This window comes from Hemicordylus capensis, chromosome 3 (genome assembly GCF_027244095.1).
Source record: "Hemicordylus capensis ecotype Gifberg chromosome 3, rHemCap1.1.pri, whole genome shotgun sequence".
NCBI classification, from domain to species: domain Eukaryota; kingdom Metazoa; phylum Chordata; class Lepidosauria; order Squamata; family Cordylidae; genus Hemicordylus; species Hemicordylus capensis.
In genome coordinates, this window is record NC_069659.1 from 299,548,611 (window position 1) to 299,568,560 (window position 19,950).

At 45.2% G+C, this 19,950-nt stretch overlaps 1 protein-coding gene across 2 annotated transcripts in view; it reads left to right on the plus strand.

Annotated features, from left to right (window-relative positions):
* ANKMY1 (ankyrin repeat and MYND domain containing 1) overlaps positions 1 to 19,950 on the plus strand; it is a 73,142-nt gene that overhangs the window by 20,206 nt on the left and 32,986 nt on the right. For both annotated transcript variants that reach the window (XM_053305189.1, XM_053305190.1), the window contains exons 7-10: positions 6,776 to 7,182; positions 8,848 to 9,019; positions 11,296 to 11,448; positions 12,876 to 13,022. In XM_053305189.1, coding sequence (XP_053161164.1) covers positions 6,776 to 7,182; positions 8,848 to 9,019; positions 11,296 to 11,448; positions 12,876 to 13,022 — 879 coding nt within the window. The remainder of the gene's footprint in view (positions 1 to 6,775; positions 7,183 to 8,847; positions 9,020 to 11,295; positions 11,449 to 12,875; positions 13,023 to 19,950) is intronic.

The following is a 19,950-nucleotide window of genomic DNA, read 5'->3' on the forward strand; positions in this document are numbered from 1 at the left end:
TCGGATTGTGAAGACTGGGACTCTGCAGAGTCGGCTGCTTCGACACCGTGCATCTCGGTATCAAGAGGGAGCCAGGGTTTACCAGCACCGACTGGGTCGATGTCGATATCAATGCAGACAGTCACACAACCGCAGCTGAATTCGCCGATGTTTTCGGCATAGATGCGAGACTTGGTGTCGGCTATGAATTCCCCATCACAGGGCACATCGATGTCGGTGGCAGCCACACTGGCAAGATCGGTGACGAGAACACAGGACATGTCATTAGCATTACCATGCTCAGGATCGAGGGCCGCAACGGTATCGGCTTCGATGTCAAGAGATACTTTGATGCCGGCTTCGATGTCAAGGGATACTTTGAAGCCGGGAAATGTGGAGCCGATGGGCTCAAGACCCCTTCAGCAGCGACGGGGTGCGATGGAGCTCACCCCGGCACAGACCCTGCTGGTCTCTCCAGCCGTGACTCCAAGACAGGAGTACAGGACAGAGGACTACCTGGATTTCGGAGAGGATGCCGCAGAGAGGGAGATAGCAGCGGGATCTGGAGTGAGAAGGGACTTGCTGGCCCTTTTAGAATCGACTGATACAATGCCAACTGAGTCTACGTTTCATGGTTTTCCAGATCGGGGAGTCAGAATTCTGTCGGTACCGAATACACCATTGGTACTACCGGTACCGAGAACTCCGTCGGGGTCACCACAGCGTGTGCCACTGCATTTACCGGCTGTGTTGCGACCAGTACAACGTGTTTCGGCAGCGACTAGTCCAGTGCATACGCAGAAACCACCAATGATGGATCGGGCAACTGTGACTGGACCATCTCCGATTTTCGTATGCCCACCATCTTCCGCATCACAATCTGGCCACTTGTGCGGGTTCACACATGCCCCACCGGTGATTTATCCAGTGGACTACGCTGAGTACAAAATATGGAAAGCGCAGCAACAATCGGGAGCTGTGGCGACCCGGCCTGCACTGGTGCCTCCTGTTGAGACTTTGCCCGCCAGCACACCGGTAACTGCATCTGCTCCTCCAGCTAGACAGCCACCTAAGGTGCTGGTTTGTCCTTTGGGGATGCCAGATTCTGGGGATGCTGATTCTTCAGACACAACGGAAACTGATGAGGATGACCCTTCCATCCCGGAGGAACCATTAGAACCAGAACTACCATCTGACGTAGCCCCACATACTTCGGTGTTGCCCTCGGAGGAATTAAAGGCATACCATATTCAGATTCGTGAAATGGCGGAGGCTTTGGGCCTTGAATTGAATCAACCGAAACTGAATCTAAAGGACCCTGTATACAATATGATGGCACGTGCCAAGGTGTCTCACCCAGTATCTTTGCCCATGCTACCGGCGATAACAAAAGCAGCACAAACTGCATGGGAGGTCCTGCAAACATCGACAGCTACCTCACGTAAACTTGAGGCCTATATCGAGTGCAGGAGACTGACAGTGGCTACCTTGTGAAACACCCGGAGCCAAATTCATTGGTCATAGTGCACCTCTTCAAAAGGAGGGGCACGGCATTCGACGCCCAGTGATAAAGAGGGCAGAAAGCTTGATGTCCTGGGCCAAAAGGTCTATGCAACGTCTAGTTTGGCAATCAAGATTGCAAATTACTCGGCTTGTTTGACAAGATATGGACACCACATTTGGGACACACTGTTCCAAGATTCGGCGACGATGTTGCCGGAGGAGTTTCAGGATAATTTTTAAAAGACATATGAGAAAGCAACGGTGATTACGCAGCATCTACTGAGCACGTTTAAGCATGCTGCTGAGACAGAGTCCCGTGCAATGACCACTGCTATAACCTTGCGGCGCCATGCGTGGCTACGTTCGACAAATTTGCAACAAGACATGCGCGATAAAGTAGAGCACTTACCTTTTGATGGCAAAGGGCTCTTTGCCGAGACAACTGATGCTGCTATGCAGTCATGGAAACAGACGAAGTTCACCACCAAGACGTTCATGGCAGCTGTGGGTGGTCAGATGTCAAAGAACCGCACTTATGGGCATCAGCAAGGCCGCTCAAGGTATAGACAGGATAGAAGGGACTATAAGCAGCAGTATAAGCTTTATCAACAAAATAAGCCCTATGCCCAGCGCCAAAGAGGACAGAAACAAGGCAAGGACAAACAAAAACAGTCTCTTTGATGGGATGGTCCATCCACCTCCTATGCTACCAACAACACTACAAGTTCAAGTACCCAGGACCCACAACAACGGTCTTGTGCAGGTCAGCACTACCATCAAGCTGGCCAGTCACGCTCAAGCGTGGGGCAATATAACATCAGATCAATGGGTATTGAAAATCATAAGGTGTGGCTATGCGATAGAGTTCAAAACTTTGCCACCTTTTCAAGGAATAACCTATACCAGGCCAAACCAGGTGCTGATGGAGGAAGTACAGGTGTTGTTGGAAAAGCAAGCAATTGTGCCGGTGAGGTGGGTGGACAGAATGCAGGGATTCTATTCCCGTTATTTCCAAATCCCCAAGAAGAATGGGGGGATAAGAGCGATAATGGACTTGAGGCAGCTAAATTTGTATGTGGAAACGAGAAAATTCAGGATGATAACACTGCAGGGCATTTTACACCTACTGGTGCAAGAGGAGTGGGCCGTCACTCTGGACCTGAAGGATGCCTATTTTCAGATAGTCATTCGCGAAGGAAATCGCAAATACCTGCAATTCACTGTAGGAGATACAGCGTACCAGTATCAGGTTTTGCCGTTCGGTCAGATCAGGGAGCTTATATGCCTTTTTCTGCAACAACCCGGGCAGAGAGCAGTATCGGTTCAGAGACTCCTAGGACTCATGGCGTCATGCAATGCGACAGTTTGCAACACGCGGCTGCATATGCGACCGCTACAGACTTGGTTTTTGGAACACTTCCGCCCAAATCGCGACAGCCAAAACAAGTGGATTACACTCCCGTGTGCGGTGCTAAGGTCCTTGGAATGGTGGATGATTCCGAACAATTTGCTGTCAGGTGTGCCTTACCAGCCGCTCACACCGACATGCAGTGTTACAACGGATGCCTCCCTGCAGGGTTGGGGAGCGCATTGTCTACATCATCAGATACAAGGGCAGTGGACAAATCAACAAGCGAAAAGACACATAAACTACCTAGAACTCCTTGCTGTGTTTTTAGCCCTGAAGGCTTTTCAATCACTACTGCACGGGAAGGTTGTGCAGATCCACCTAGACAATACCACCGCGATGGCGTACCTGAACAAGCAGGGAGGTACAGTCTCTCGGTCGCTGTGTGTGCTGAGTCAAGACATCTGGAACTGGTGTGTGGCTCGAAACATAGTTCTGATGGCAATACACATAAAAGGAGTGGACAATATTCGAGCAGGTGGACTGAGCAGATCCCTGGTGTTCAGTCAGCATCACGAGTGGGAGATGGATATGAGCTATCTGTCGGCACTGTTCAACAAATGGGGGTGGCCGACTGTGGATCTGTTTGCGACGGCTGCAAACGCAAAGTGTCAAACATATTGCTCTTGTGCAGGTGTCAGCACGGGCTCTCGAGGGGACGCTTTTCAATACAGGTGGACAAAGGGTCTATTTTACCTGTTTCCACCACAACCACTAATATCAAGGGTGGTGGCACAGTTGCTCAGAGACAACACGAGGGCCATTTTGATAACGCCATGGTGGCCCAGGCAACAATGGTTCTCAACGGTGCTGCGTATGTCGAACAGGGTGTACCACAGATTCCCCAATCAGCCGAACTTGTTGTCACAGGACTCAGGGGCGATAAGTCATCCCCAAGTAGAGACTCTTCGGCTCACAGCGTGGCGCATAGGTTACTAAAGAAGATATTACTAAATAATAGAAAGAAGTCAACACGCCACAACTATAACAGGAAGTGGAGGCGTTTTAGACTCTACGCTAAGGAGCATGGCTTCGTCCCAAGGAGGGCGTCTGTAACTCAACTATTGCTGTATATGACAATCCTTAAAATGTCGGGCTTGGCAAATACCTCCTTGAAGGTACACTTATCTGCGATCTCTTCAGAGCATAGGGGATGGGACAGATCTACGGTATTTTCCCACCCAGAATGCAAGAAGTTCCTCAAGGGGCTTGAATAATTTATACCCTCCAATTTGGAGCCCATGACAACAATGGGATTTGACCTTGCTGCTGCAGGCGATGACTCAGCCTCCGTTTGAACCCATGGCTGCAGCCTCCTTGCGTCTCCATACCATTAAGACGGCCTTCTTAATAGCGATCACGACGGCGCGGAGGGTGAGGGAATTGGCTGCCCTCAGGATGGACCAGCCTTACATGCAGATTTATCCGCATAAGGTCTCTCTTCGTCTGGATCCAAGGTTCCGCCCCAAGGTAACTTCCGATTTCCACATTAATGCAGATATAGTTCTTCCGACATTTTTCCAAAACCCAGAATCAAGCCTAGAAAAGGAGATGCATACTCTGGATGTGCGTAGAGCTCTCTTATACCACTTGGATGCCACAAGGCCTATTCGACGTACTAAAAAGCTGTTTGTCTTGTACACGGGTACCTCTAAAGGGAAGCCTGTCTCGCAACAGAGATTGGCACAGTGGATCGTGCAGGCAGTTAAACTGGCCTATACTGCTCAAGGCAAGGTGCCACCGGGGACTATCACGGCGCACGCTACGAGAGCCTATGCCTCTTCGGCTGCGGACTTGGCCAGTGTATCGATGAAGGATATATGCAGAACAGCAACTTGGGCGTCAAGCCAGCCCTTCATTCGGCATTACGCTGTGGACCTACGCCAATCAAGGGAAGGAGAGTTTGGGCGAAGCGTACTGAAAAGGGTCCTGCCATAGAAACTGCCCACCACCAAGGTTGTGGCTGGCTAATCACCCAGTATTATGAATGCAACGGATCACTATCCAGATAAACAGGTTGCTTACCTGTAACTTACGATCTGGAAGGGATCCGTTGTATTCATAAGACCCGCCCGAACCTCCCCACAAGTTCTGAGCAGGACAAGATTGGGGAAAACAACAACAACAACAACAACTGTCGGTCCTCCAGAAACTGAAAGAGACACGCCCCAACTGCCAGGGATGAGGAGAACACAATCTCGTGCAGGGCAGTTAGGGGCGGAGCGAGGAGCTAGCTAATCGGTCCGTGAGGTCACTGCACAGGCGCAGAACCCAATATTATGAATACAACGGATCCCTTCCAGATCATAAGTTACAGGTAAGCAACCTGTTTTTTTGAATTCAGTAATTATTTTAATAGAGAATAACAAAACATTAACTTTTATTAAAACATACATTGGTCCCCTTTTATTTATAGCATGCATAGGAGCAAAGCTGTTTAATTTCATTTTAGAATCGGGTAGTAGCAGTTGTGGGCTATGGAATCTGAATATCGTTGTCCCTTACATGTAACTGTTTATCCTAAGTGGTATTAGCGGTATAATTGGCGACAGAATTTGTATTGTATAACATTAAGTAAAGCAGTCTAGTTAAAGTTTTGCTGGCTTGTATGACAACCAGGTACTATTGGTATATAGTGTACACATTAAAATTAGAACAGATATAACAGAGGGCTAGGAATAAAGGAAGCTGCCATATATTGTCAGACCATTGGTCCATCTAGCTCTGTATTGTCTACACAGACAGGCAGCAGCTTTCACACAATCCTGCCTGGATTGTGGTTACAGATTGTGGAGACTCCTGGTTACAGGCTGGAGTTTCTCTTAGCTCTGTCTGGAGATGCCAGGGAGTGAACTTGGAACCTTCTGCATGCAAGCATGCAGGTGCTCTTCCCAGAGCGGCCCCATTCCCTAAGGGGAATATCTTTCAGTGCTCTCACACATATAGTCTCTCATTCAAATGCAAACCAGGGTGGATCCTGCTTGGCAGAGGGTACAATTAATACTTGCTACCACAAGACCAGGTCTTCTCCCAACGCTTTGTGCATACAGGCTGTGCACAAGAACAACAAATGCCCATAAATTATCACCATTCCTCATGTGTTTACAAATCACATCAGATGTAATTAAGTATGCTTAGGATCTGGTAAGATAATTGTCTCCCTCCCCAGAAAAAGTACAGTAAAAATGGCAACTAATTATAAAGAGGCATTTAACTATATAAAACTGCTGGGGTAACTTGAAAAAAGGAGAGATAGCTCATAGTTCACAGCTCACTTTGTATGAAAAGCATGTTCATCAGAAATTCTGATAATACAAAATAAAGTCTGCAGGTATCCCCACAGTAATTTGGGCTAATGCCAATATAGTCATTAACAAATTTCTAATTTTGGTTACTTAAAAAAAACAAAAAACTGTTAATGTTTTCCCATGAAACTATGCCCAAAGTTATTGACAATAAAAACATACAATATATATAACATGCAACAAACTATTATAATAAGCAGGAAAGTACGTAAGTGTGTTACCAAAAGACTAGCAAAACTCCTCAGTAAAATACAGGGGTAAAAGAATATGGGTCCTATTATTTACCAAGGCATTGCCATCTAGGGATGCACACCCAGTGAGCCTTTCTTGGGAGTGTAATAGCTACAGCACGGTTCTAAAGATGGCCCTGCTTGACACACCCACCGTTCTCACTTCTCACAACAATTCGGCATGGCTTATGTTGACAGGTAGCAGCTCTTCAGGCTTTCAGACAGAATCTTTCCCAGCCCTAGAGATGCTGGGAATTGAACTCTTGTATCGGCTCTTCTTATCAGGACACAGTGATCCTTTTTTTTCTTTTCTTTTTTAAAGTCATGTTCTGTGTCTTTTCTTTACATAGGCAGCAGAAATGCCCGAAGAAATATCTGGAGTATCTATACCACTTATGCTGTCGGAGGCATCTGACAACGTAGAACCTTCTTCAGACAATGTAGAAAACAAAATGTGTTCAAGTACTCCTCGTGCATCACCTGCAGTATTGTCGGACTCTGCTGAAAAGACAGAATCTGGCATGGATACTGAGGCTAAGTCACAAGAGGACATGGACAATACTGGAGAAAAGAAGACTGAAAGCAGCTGTGAGACAAACTGTGGTATTTACAACTATAAGATTAGTGTTTCGACACAAGCCAAGCGGTGTGGTGCAGCTGCTCTCAGCTACCACATGTTGAAAATACCCTACTCCTTGGAAGGTGAGATAGTTCAGCATGATGGCACAGTGAGAAGAATGGCAGTATCAATAATAGAGTAAGTGATTGCAGAAGAACATGGAAGAACCTGCAGCCAACATGTCGTTACTATTATTGGAGTAGTCCCAGTTGGGTAGGGCTTCCAGAAGAGTTTCCCTCAAGGAAGGTTGAAGCACCTCACATGGTATCTCTAAAAGCAGTCGGAAGCTGGAATGGGGCAGTGTAGCCTGCAGCAGTGGGTGATGGAGTGCTCTGCTTGACAGCTGCTGAGCAGTGGCTGAGGATGGAGGCATGTGCCTGCTTTCAGGTGCCACAGGGGGTGTGTCCTAAGAACATAAGAACAGCCCTGCTGGATCAGGCCCATGGCCCATCTAGTCCAGCATTCACACAGTGGCCCACCAGATGTCAATTCTGTGGGAGGAAACCACATGTAGGACTCTTAGTCAGTTTAAACATTACCCTTGTGGTCATTTTGAATATTACCATTGCGATGCAGGAGCTGATAACAGAAAAGCTGACCCTGAGCTGATAATTGTGCTGATCCTGTGCAGCAAGGATAACATTCAAAAAGATCCAGAGGTGGTAGGAAAGAGCGGGCCCCAATTGCGGGAGGGCAGAACTGCAACATTTCACAGGGAAAACATGATCATTTGGTCTTCCTTTCAATTCACTGAAGTGAGTGAGTAACTCCATAATCACTAGGGCAGCTAATGAGTATGTCCAGATGAGACTGCAAATTTTTTATTGGTCCAGCTACTGGGCAGATCCATATTAGTGCTGTTTTCCTGCTACAACATTTCCCACATTCACTGTTTTTTTCTGGAGTCCCCCCTTCCCTCTGTTGCCCCCAGTGTATTTTCCTGGGGATCCAGGAAATAAGTCTTCAGTACTTATTTTCAGGGGCATAGGGAAAGGGGGGTGTTGCTAGGGGCAAATTGTTGAGTGCAGGCAATATAGGCTAATATGAGAGCAGTGTTAGTCTGCAGGCAGCTTGCTAATTTGGAATTTATTAAAAATAATACTTTGGGCATGCACAACTTTTATTAAGATAGACTAGCCAAAACAAATATTGATTTTCCAGTTGGGGGAAAAAGCCCAGACGGTGTGGGTGGGTGTCTGTGCAGAGTAGGCAGTTATGCTATGCCAGCTGCTTAGCATTTAAAATGCTGTAGCCAAATGCAAAGCAGTTTTATTGTTATTGCAAGAGAAGCTTAAAGTGATAGAAGGCTGGATGAGACAACATACTAGACGAGTAATGGTATTATTGCATCTTTTTGTGTGTGACGTGCAGAACAGCCACTACAGCACTGGGCTAAGTTGTGATAGCCTCCTGAAGTGACTTCAGCCATCACTCAGAATTTCAGGTCTTCCTTTTTTGTAATCATATTCAGAAAATGGTTCCCTGGTGCTCACTGCTACTTTGTGTGATCCTTTTCCAGTTTTTGCACAGAGTGTTTGTCCGGATTTTTTTCCTAGCTCCTGTATTACTGTAGAGTTGCAAATATGAGCTACACTTTCTTAGTATTAGGCATAAAAACTAGTCCACATTAGTAGAAAGACAAAATATTGTGTCATACATGGGTGAAATCATCCCCACTCCCAGAATTACTATCTAGTCGAACTATTATCCTTCAGGTTTGGAATTAGATTCGTTGACCTTTTAAACATTGGTGTTTTGTTTTTTGTTTTAAATTGATGGAGCTCTGTTTTCTCCTGGTTTTAGGCACCAAAAGAGACTGGTTACAATCAAGCTGCTCCTTAGAAGAGGTGCAGATCCCAATATGTGCTATATCCCTATGTACATCCTCTTCTTTGCTGTTAAGTCTGCAGATGTGAAAGCAGTTCAACTACTTTTAGAAGCTGGAGCAAGAACTGACATACGGCTTCCAAGCAGAGTGAGGATAACTTGTTTGTATGTGATAAACATGAATACAAATCCTTTAAATTTCTTAACAAAACCTATGACATTAATGCTATTGTGTGCATTCGAATATCTAGTGCAGGACTGCACAACTTGTGACCTATCAACCGAAATGCAGCCCATCTGTCATATAAATTGTTCTTGAATATTTTTAATTAGTTTTAAATAGTTCTGAACTGTTTTAAATTTGTTTCAATGTTGTTTTAAGTAGTTTGTTTTAAATTGTGTTTGTTTTTGTTTTTTACTTGTTGTGCACTGCCCAGAGCCTTTGGATGGGGTGGCAGAAAAATGTAATAAATAAATAAATAAAATATGATAGACTGCCAGCTGTTTGATAACCATCTGTGTTTGCAATCCAAAGCAGGAAGCAAAACAGGAGGTTAACAGAGCCCCTGGTCAGCTGCATTTGACTTGGTGGGTCACAAATTCTGTAGGCCTGATCCAATGAGATATTGACTACCAGTTTTGAGATTTCAAAGGGATTATTTTAATAAAACTTTTGAACTGGCACATTAGAATAGTTTTTTGTAAACTTAGGTCTTTAAAAATACACTTACTCTCTGGCCCAAAGTTGAATCTAAGCATTAATATTTCTATTTTTAAAAAATAGGACAATTAAAGTCTACTTCATTTCTCTAGTTTTATTTTCTAAGCCCTAAGATATACCCTACTGTGACTACTCTCAAAGTGGTTTCTGTTGTTCAGTGTTGATAAGGAAATGAAGCATACACTGGTTGCTGTGTTGTCTGTTGTCGGACCATTGTAATTGGTTATGGCTGCACATTTACTGGTTTTGTGGTGGATGAAATGACTTTTAAAAGGTACACTGTACTTGTTCACTTCTTGCCAGGCAGTACCTATGTTCACCAAATTTCTGATGGTAGTTGTAACCAGTTGAATAGCATCAGCCCATCCTATTTCATGAGACTGCTGAAGCACAACAGTCCTTGGCAGACATCCCTTGCAGAGTAACACAAGCAATTCTCAACAGTCTGCGGTGCTGTGGGCGTCTAAAACAAAGCTCACAGCATTGAGCAACAACACTCTTGTGTTAATACTTAAAATCGTACAGTTGTGGTTGTGCAGCAGTACTTCTGTTATTCCCAATGAAAGTATCATTGAACAAGTGCAATTGCACAATTTTAAGCGCCCTTGTGTGACACTGTGGGCATTGTTTTAGATGCCCTCAGCAGCATGGAAAGTTGAGAATTGCCTGTGTTACTCAGCATGGGAAGTCGGCCATTGTGTATATCCTAGTATGGGGATTAATGTCCCAAATTTCTTAGTCTGCTTTTCTTTTAGGTGTTATCAGTGTGGAAGAAAAATATTTTTACTGGTTGTAACTATCTTAGTTACAACCACTTATGAAATGTCACAATGCATAATTAATTTTATTGAATTGATTGCCACAAAGTGTAATAATGGCTGCTGACTTAGATTACTTTAAAAGGGGATTAGACACATTTTATGAAGATTAGATCTATTAGGGGGAATAGGCATGATAGCTAAATTGAATCCTTATGTACAGAGGCAATATGTCACTTGATGCCAGTCGCTGGAGGGCAATTATGCCAGAGGGCTATTGGCTTTATGCCTTGCTTTGTGGCCTGTGAAGCATTGATCTGATCCATCGGGGCTCTTTATATGTTCACATCTCCAAACCCTCATGCTAGGTCACAGAGATTCCAGAAGAATTTAATTCATGTGAGTAGAGGAAATTAATAGGAACTGGGTAGTTTCAGTTGGCATTGTGTGAACATATTGTGCTGGACCAAATTCTCTGTATCCAATGCTGATCTTGGACCATGGGTGCTATGATGATTATATGGGTATGTTATGAAGCTCTTCACCGTTTGAAATATAGCGGGGCATATTTCCAAAGAAAAGGTCAGACTAGAAGTGAGGATGTGCTGCTGTGCTACAGATTCTAAGGAAAAGAGATCTTTTTCTCCACAGACCGGTTTTAGACTGTGCAGTGTAGATGTCTAACCAGTCCATCCAGCATTAGTTGTTTGCATTTCTGACAACAGTTAATAAAAGCTTCTAGCTTCTCAGGATGCATGCCTTAGATAATTATGCTATCTGGGAATTAGGTGTCTTTTAAAATTAAGCCTTGGGCTTACCTGAAAGGCTACATTTACTTCATTTAAAGGTGGAATGGTTCATTGCCATGTTATACTATACTAGGAGCATACAGCAGTATATGTGATTTGTGATGGATAGTAGGTAAATATAGCATTTCTATTTCAGTTTCAAGGCATAGCTCCTCTTCATATTGCCGCTGCCCTTCCTAGCCAAGAAGGGATTGAAATAACAGAATTACTACTTCATTCAGCTGCAGATGCTGATGTAAAGGCAGAAGATGAGGATGATATATATAAGCTAGACAAAGTTGACATGAAGGTATGTTTGTCGAGCTTGTAACACTGCAATCTCTGCAGAAGAGGACTTGAGGAAGGAATTCACTTGATGGGTCCATAGCTCATTGATAAAGCATCAGCTTCATTTGTAGAAGGTCCCAGGTTCAATCTCCAGGTAGGGCTGGGAGAAACTTCTGTCTGAAATCTTGGAGAGCTGTTACTAGTCAATGTAGGCAATATTGAGCCAGATGGACCAATGGTCTGACTCAGTAGAAGGCAGCTTCCTATTTTCCTATGTTCTACGTTTCCTTCAAAACAGTGTGCAAATAATTGCACAGTAACACTGTGAGGAAGCTCAGCCTGGTTTTGCCTGCGCATGAGAACTGCTGGGAGCTGCGTGGCTCCAGCGGCAGCACGGCAACAGACTTGCTTCCAAAGCCCACCTTCAAAAAACAGTTAAGGGAGCAGGTGCTCCCTTAAGCTTGTTTTTGTGATTGTCTGCGGAGCTCCCAGCTGGCATGGGGTGGGTGGGAATCCCCATAATGAACTGCTTGCTCACGCTGTGCATTATGGGAGTTCCCAGCGACGTCTCCTGGCTCCCGACCCTCTGTGCTGCCCGACGAGCAAGGATCGTCTGCACGGAGGTAAGATTTTTTCCAAGGCCCTCAAGCCCTTTCTCACTGATCGCGAGAAAAGGCTCAGCTGTTCAACTCATCCTTGCATATTGCCTAGAAATGTCATTAAAATGGGGTTACAATGATAATGACCCAACATGAAATCATAGTTTGGCACCACACGAACTAGCCTGGAGGATCTGGGAACTTGTGCACTCTTCGCACACCGTGATTCCTATCTTTCCCCCATTGTTCTCAGCAAGCTGTAGTTTGCAATTGTGTCTGAATACAGCAAACTATATGGTTTGTACAAACCATCATTCACCCTTAAAGTAGGATCCCAAAACAGGATCGAACTCCTCTTAAACTATATGTACTGTGACTGTAAGTTTCTATGTACTCTTTCTTGATTGGTTTTCTGGCTTGGACAGGCAACAAGTGGTCTGACCATCTACTTCTGAGTTAAAAGAATCCCAGGTAGCAGGGCTGAGGAGGACCTCAGGCCAAGACCCTGGAGAACCATGTCAGTCAGAGTAGGCAGCACTGTGTTTGATGAGCCAGTAGTCTGACTCAGTAGAAGACAACGCCCTATGTTCACATGCGCTGTACAGCAGATTCAAGGAACCCATGGAGTCCTGAACAATAGGAAGCATTTGGTACTATGCTTTCAGAATCGGTAAGCAATCTAAATTGCTGAGGGAAGCTGTAAAATCCTCACAACAGGAAACAAATGCTCCTGAAAGATAGCTTAGGAAGAGTAATTCCTGCTTCATTTTCAGGGAACAGATGGTGTGGTTCCTTGAGGTGCTTGTGGCCTTCTGTGTCTGTGACAGCCTTTCTCCATTTCTATCCACAGAATGAGCTTACTGAAGCAGTATCTATAATTAAACTTTTTAATGAACCCGGACCACCCAAAGGCTACTACACAGAATGTACTATTATCCCAGAGGAAGGTGGGAGGACACCTCTTCATATTGCCTGTGAGAGGGAAGATAACCACAAGGTGAGTGTCAGCGATATAAATCCTCCTCTCTGCAAGTTGAAACTCAACTTATACTGTTGTGCTCGTAGTATGTACTCTTCAGTCTTCAAATGTTTTATCTTTGTAAGGGATCTGTGTTCCCTCTAACAGGGATTCCCAGATGTTGTTGACTACAGCTCCCAGCATCCCCAGCTGCAATGGCCTTTGGCTGGGGATTATGGGAGTTGCAGCCAACAACATCTGGGAATCCCTGTTACAGGGAACACTGTAAGGGATACATGTTTTAAAAGCAGGAATTGCATATTGGTTGTCTGTTAGAAGCAGCCAGTTACTTTCCACTTAACTGACACAGAAGATTTGATGTCAAAACCTAAGGCCTGGTTAATTGTGAACCTTGGATAAGGTTTTAAATGGGGTGTGCAATTCGGTATTTTCGGTGTTTCAGTTGGGACCCGAACCGAAACACCCCTGTTCTGTTCTGTGCCTGAATTTTGCTCACCCGAAGCACCCCCGATTCAGTTTGGATTCGGATTTACCCGAATCTGAATCAATTTGGGTACGAAAAACGGGCCCTGGGGCCAAAAGAGTAGGGTGGGGTGGTAGTGCCCTATGGGTGGAGGCTACCACCCAAATTTCAGGGGGATTGGGCAAAGGGCTGATTTTTGGTGATTTTTTGAAGTTTTAGTGTCTTTGGGGCAGGTAGCTTCCTTGTCCCTACCCAGCACTACCACCAACCCCACACCGCTCTAGGCCACCCCTTTCCCCCCGACGTGAAGCAATACACCCTCCATTCTACTTAATGCCGGAGAACCTTAAAGACATGTAAACTTCAGAAATTCACCAAAAATCAGCCCTCTGCCCAATCACTCTGCAATTGGGGTGGTAGCCTCCACCCATTAGGCACTACCACACCACCCCATTCTTCTGGCCCAGATCCCACGTTCTACCCCGATCTGCCCCAAAGACACTAAAACTTCAAAAAATCACCAAAAATCAGCCCTTTGCCCAATCCCCCTGAAATTTGGGTGGTAGCCTCCACCCATTGGGCACTACCACCCCACCCCACTCTTTTGGCCCCAGAACCCATTTTTCTTACCCAAATCGATTCGGATTCGGGTAAATCCGAATCCAAACTGAATTGGGGGTGCTTCAGGTGAGCAAAATTCAGGCACAGAACAGAACAGGGGTGTTTCGGTTCGGGTCCGACGTTATGCCCCCTATCTGCCCCAAAGACACTAAAACTTCAGAAATTCACCAAAAATCAGCCCTTTGCCCAATCCCTCTGCAATTGGGGTGGTAACCTCCACCCATTAGGCATTACCACCCCACCCCACCCCACCCTTTTGGCCCCAGGACCTTTTCAATTAAAGTAAAAGGAAAGCAATTTCTGCATTGAAATCAATGGAGGCAAAAAGGCGGGAAATTCAAAGAGACGTCAAACTGAAAAAGGAGGGGGAAGAAGAAAAGGTTGGCACTTTTCTAGGGCACAAAAAGGAGACCCGAAACACCTGAAAAATTCAGACCCGAAACAGGGGTGATTCTTTTCGGGTCCGAAAATTATCGGGTCTCATCATGGGTGATTCGGTTCGGCTCCAAATCACCCGAAATTGGTCGTTTCGGGCACAGATCATTCTGTGCCCGAAACGTTTTGCACATCCCTATTTTTAAATTTAAAAGCCTTATGCTTGAAATCAAGGCAGGAGAGTGGAGGGGTTGAAGCTGGGCTTTTTGTCATCTGGCCTTTTCCAGAGGAGAGGAGAGCTGGTCTTGTGGTAGCAAGCATGACTTGTCCTCATAGCTAAGCAGGGTCTGCCCTGGTTGCATATGAATGGGAAACTTGATGTGTGAGCACTGTGAGATATTCCCCTCAGGGGATGAAGCTGCTCTGGGAAGCGCAGAAGGTTTAAAGTTCCCTCCCTGGCTTCTCCAAGATGGGGCTGAGAGAGATTCCTGCCTGCAACCTTGGAGAAGCCGCTGCCAGTCTGTGAAGACAATACTGAGCTAGATAGACCAATGGTCTGACTCAGTATATGGCAGCTTCCTATGTTCCTATCTCTGGCTGGGAGAGAATTTTGCTACAGTTTTCTCTCTGCTCTGCTGCTGTCTTCTGATGTGTAACATCTGCTAGAGGGAGACCATGAGAGGCGTGGCTGGCTCTTCGGCTGATAAGAGGGAGACAAGTAGGCTGTCTGGTACAGCTGTTGGCATGGCAGCTGGCAGGCTCCCTGCAAGTGGCTGTTGAAATTGCCCACCAAAGGGGGCTGGTCTTTGGTGGAGGTCTTAGGTGTGTGGTGGAGGGTGGGTTATGTTTGTTACTCTTGTATTTTTGACAGCCTATGGGTGGGGTCAGAGACATTTATAGCCAGTCTTGGGGAGAGCTTTCTGTGGGAGGTCCTTTCTGTATTCATTCATTCATTCATTCATTCAGTATCTATACTGCCCTTCCAAAAATGGCTCAGGGTGGTTTACACAGAGAAATATAAATAAATAAGATGGTTCTCTGTCCCCCAAGCGCTCACAATCTAAAAAGAAACATCAGATAGACACCAGCAACAGTCACTGGAGATACTGTGATGGGGGTGGATGGGACTCCTTTTGCTCTTTGTTACTGCCTGGCTAATTACAGCTATGTGTCAAGGCTCTGGTACAGGTGAGGGAGTAGGGAGCGCTTCTGGGGTCTCTGGAGCGGCTATTACAGTAGTGGTGGGGAATAGAAGATTTGGTGTTGGCAGGTCAGCAGGCTGTTACAGGTGAAGGGAGGTCAGAAATTTAATAGCTGTTTCCTCTTCCTGCTGTCCTGTCAGCTCTCAGGCCTCAGTAAGTAATTCCAACCAACCACAGAACTTTTCCTTGTTCCTTTGCAATGTCAGGTCAGTTCAAAATAAGACCGGAATCATCCATGATTTGATCATGGATGATGAAGCCGACTTGGCTTGCATAACTGAGACCTGGTTGGGGGAGGATAGTGGCCTGGTATGGGCTCAGCTTCTCCCTGCTGGATACTCTGTGGTGGAGTAGGTTAGGGGAAGGTGGCAGGGTGGGGTGGGGTGGAGTGGCTGTGATCCATCGGAATAACATATCAGTTACCAGAATTTCTGTGAGATAGCTGGACCATACCAGTGTATCTTGGCCTGGGGACTCAGGGTAGATTGGGGATTCTAATGGTGTACCGAGCACCCTGTTGTCCAGTGGAATCCTTGACTGAGCTTATGTAGCTGATTGTAGAGTTGGTGTTGGAGTTTCCCAGGCTTTTGGTGTTGGGTGGCTTCAGTGTTCACTTTAGGGTTGGCTTGCCTGGTGCAGCTCAGGTGTTCATAGCGACCATGACAACTATGGGCCTATCCCAATTGGTGATGGGACCAACACACACTGCTGGTAACACACTCTTTGATTTGGTCTTTTGCTTAGGACAGTGTGGTGTTTTGTGGTTGGAGACTCTTAGAGTATCCCCATTTTCATGGACGACCATCTGGTTAAGGTTGGTTGTGGCCACAACCCACATCATCATGGGTGCAGGACCTATTAGGATGATCTGCCCACGAAGGCTACTGGATCCTATAGGAGTCCAAGAGGCCTTGGAGAGTTTCAGAGTTGGTCTGCCGGTGATTCTGTTGATGCCCTGGTGGAGACCTGGAACAGAGAGCTTGCCAGGGCAGTAGACACTATTGCCCCAAACATCCTCTCTGTCCTCCTATAAAACAGGATCCGTGGTACACTGAACAGCTATGGGAGATGAAGCATCAAGGGAGAAGACTAGAGCGCAAGTGGAGGAAGACTCAACTTGAATCCGACAAGACATGACATAAAGCCCATCTGAAAGCTTATTCTATGGCAATGCATGCAGCGAAGAAGCAATTCTATTCTGCACCTATTGCTTCTGCAAGTTCACATCCAGCAGAGTTGTGAGGGATTGACTCAGGTTCCCTTCTCTCTGAACTTAGATTTGGATTTTTCATCATCCTGTTGTGATGCTTTTAATAACTTCTTTGCAGATAAAATCTCTTGCATTCGCACTGACTTGGACTCCATAGTTTTGGCAGGGTCAATGGTAGAGTAACTCCTCTGGTTCAATTAGAATGGATCAGTTTCAATTTGTGACTCCTGAGGATGTGGACAAGCTCCTTGGAGGTGTTCGGCCTACCGCTTGTCCTTTGGATCCATGCCCAACCTGGCTTATAACATCTTACAGGGAAGTTGTTAGTGATGGCCTAGTTGACATCATAAATGCCTCGCTAAGGAAGGGCAGGAAGCCTCCATGTTTGAAGGAGGCAATTGTGAGACTTTTACTTAAGAAGCCTGCTCTAGAGCCCTCGGTGATGGATAATTATAGGCCAGTCTCCAGCAGTGGTCCCTCTAATCTTTTTCATCTCTGTGTGGAATGAGTTTTGTTCTTGGCAGTATCAAGGCACTGTGTGCGTAGAGACATTCAGAGTGGGGCCTTCCTAATTCAACCTGAACGGGATCTAAAATTAACTGAACGGACATCAGAAAACTTGTGAGCGTGCGCATGCCTTAGAGGGAACAGTGGTCTCCAGGCTCCTTTTGGTGGGCAAGGTAATTGAGAGGGTAGTGGCTGATCAACTACAGGTAGTATTGGAAGATATTGATTATCTAGATACATTTCAAACTGACTTTAGAGCTTTATGGGTTGGAGAAAGCCTTAGTTGACCTAATGGATGAACTCTACCAAGGAATGGACAGAGGGAATGTGACTCTGTTGGTTCTTTTGGATCTTTCTGTGGCTTTCGATACTATCGACCATGGTATTTTTCTGGATCGTCTGGGGGATTTGGGAATAGGTGGTACTGCTTTGCAGTGATAATCTCTCTGGTAGATTATAGATGGTGTTGCTCGGAGATAGTTGCTTTCTGAAACGAGAGCTATTGTAGGGTGTCCCTCAGGGCTCCATCGTATTTCTGATGCTTTTTAACATCTACATGAAACCTCTGGGTGAGATCATCAGGAGATTGGGAGCAGGATGTTATGAATATGCTGATGACACCCAAGTCTGTTTCTCCATGGCATCATAATCAGGAAATGGCATAGCCCCGCTAAAGGCAGTAATGGACTGGATGAGGGATAACAAATTGAAGTTGAATCCAAGCAAGAGAGAGGTACTCATGGTTAAGGGTTTATACTTCGAGGGATGTGATAGATCTTCCTGCTCTGGATGGGGTTGTGCTCCCCCCGAAGGAACAGGTGCGTAGCTTGGGAGTGCTTCTAGACCGAGGCCTCACTCTACTTTCTTAGGTTGAGGCTATGGCCAGGAGTGCTTTCTATCAATTTCATTTGATATGACAGCTGCGTCCGTTCCTCGAAGATCATGATCTCAGAACTGTGGTTCGCTCTAGTAACCTGTAAGCTTGACTACTGCATTGAGCTCTACGTGGGGCTGCCTTTGTATGTGGTTTGGAAACTTCAGTTTTGGTTCAATATGCAGTGGCTAATTGGTCTCCAGGATTTCTCAGAGAGACCATATTATGCTTGTTTTAAAGCAATTGCACTGGCTACCAATAGGTTTCTGGGCAAAATTGAAAGTGCTAGTAATTACCTTTAAAGCTCTTAATGGCTGAGGACCGGGTTACTTGGGAGAGTGTCTTCTTCTGCATGATCCCCACCACACATTGAGATCATTGAGAGAGGTCTGTCTCTGTATTCCGCCAGCCTGTCTGATGGTGACTCAGGAGCAGGCCTTCTCTGTAGTCACTCCTGGGCTGTGGAATGTGCTTCCTATAAACATTTGTGGCTTAATATCTTTATCAGCCTTCAAAAGAGCCCTTAAGACACATCTTTTTAGCCTGGCTTTTAGTAATCTTTGAATGTTTTAAATTGCTGTTTTAACAGTTTGTTTTATTTTGTTTTTATTGTGTTTGTTTTTGGAGTCGAGTGGCATATAAAATAAATAAATAAAATGTGTGTGAAGGTTTTTGCAGTGTTTAAAAGATATAGCAAACAACTTTCTGTACCAATTACATTGTTTCATGAACCTTTTGGTTTTTTTAATTTGGTTTATTGAATGCCGTTTTCTTCCCTTCTCCAATGCTAGAATGCGTGTCTCCCTGATTTATATCTCTCCGCAAGGTGAACATTTATACTGCTTCGCTTCCCTCATCCCATAAGGATATTTCTCCTACTCGCTGCATGGGGGCAGGATATTGTACAGTTGGCATTGAAACAGAACCATTAAAAATAGAGGTTAAATAAAGGTTATACTTATATTTACCCAAAAGGAAGAGGACTCTGAATTTAAGATGACCCTCTGATTTCTAACATCAAAGAACGTGGAAAAAAAACCTAGTCTTGGATTCAGGTAAATACAGTACAGTTAAACTATGGCTGACTTGGATGATTTGCAGAGGTATGGTTTAACAAGCCAGGTTTCCTTTTTGCATAAGATGGTGAGGAAACTGATACTGACTTATTACTAACAAGAATACAGGAGGGTAGATTCTGAGGGTAGATTCTCTGGTAGCATATGACATTTTCAACGAGAAACCATGAATCCACTCTCATTTGCTATTGCTACCAGAGAATCTACACTCAAAACACCTCCAAAACAGCAGAACCCAGTACACCATGGGTTAGCAAGCCATGGGGATCGTTGGCACCCTATGTGCACTATGCCACCACTCACTCTGGGCCACCCAAGTGCCCCACAAGTGCAGTTATGGTGCTTCTGAAACCCCCATTATTCCCTCTGGGAAAAATCTTAAAGGCACGTAAGCTTAAAAAAAAAAAATTAAAATCAACCCTTTGCCCATTTTTTTTTTAAATTTGGGTGGTAGCCTCCACCCATTATGCACTACAACCCCACCCCACTCTTTTGGCCCCAGGACCCATTTTTCTGATCCAAATCAATTCAGATTCAGATAAATTTAGATCCAAATCAAATCTGGGCTGATTCGGATGGGTCAGATTCTGACACAAATCAAAATGGAGGTGTTTCGAT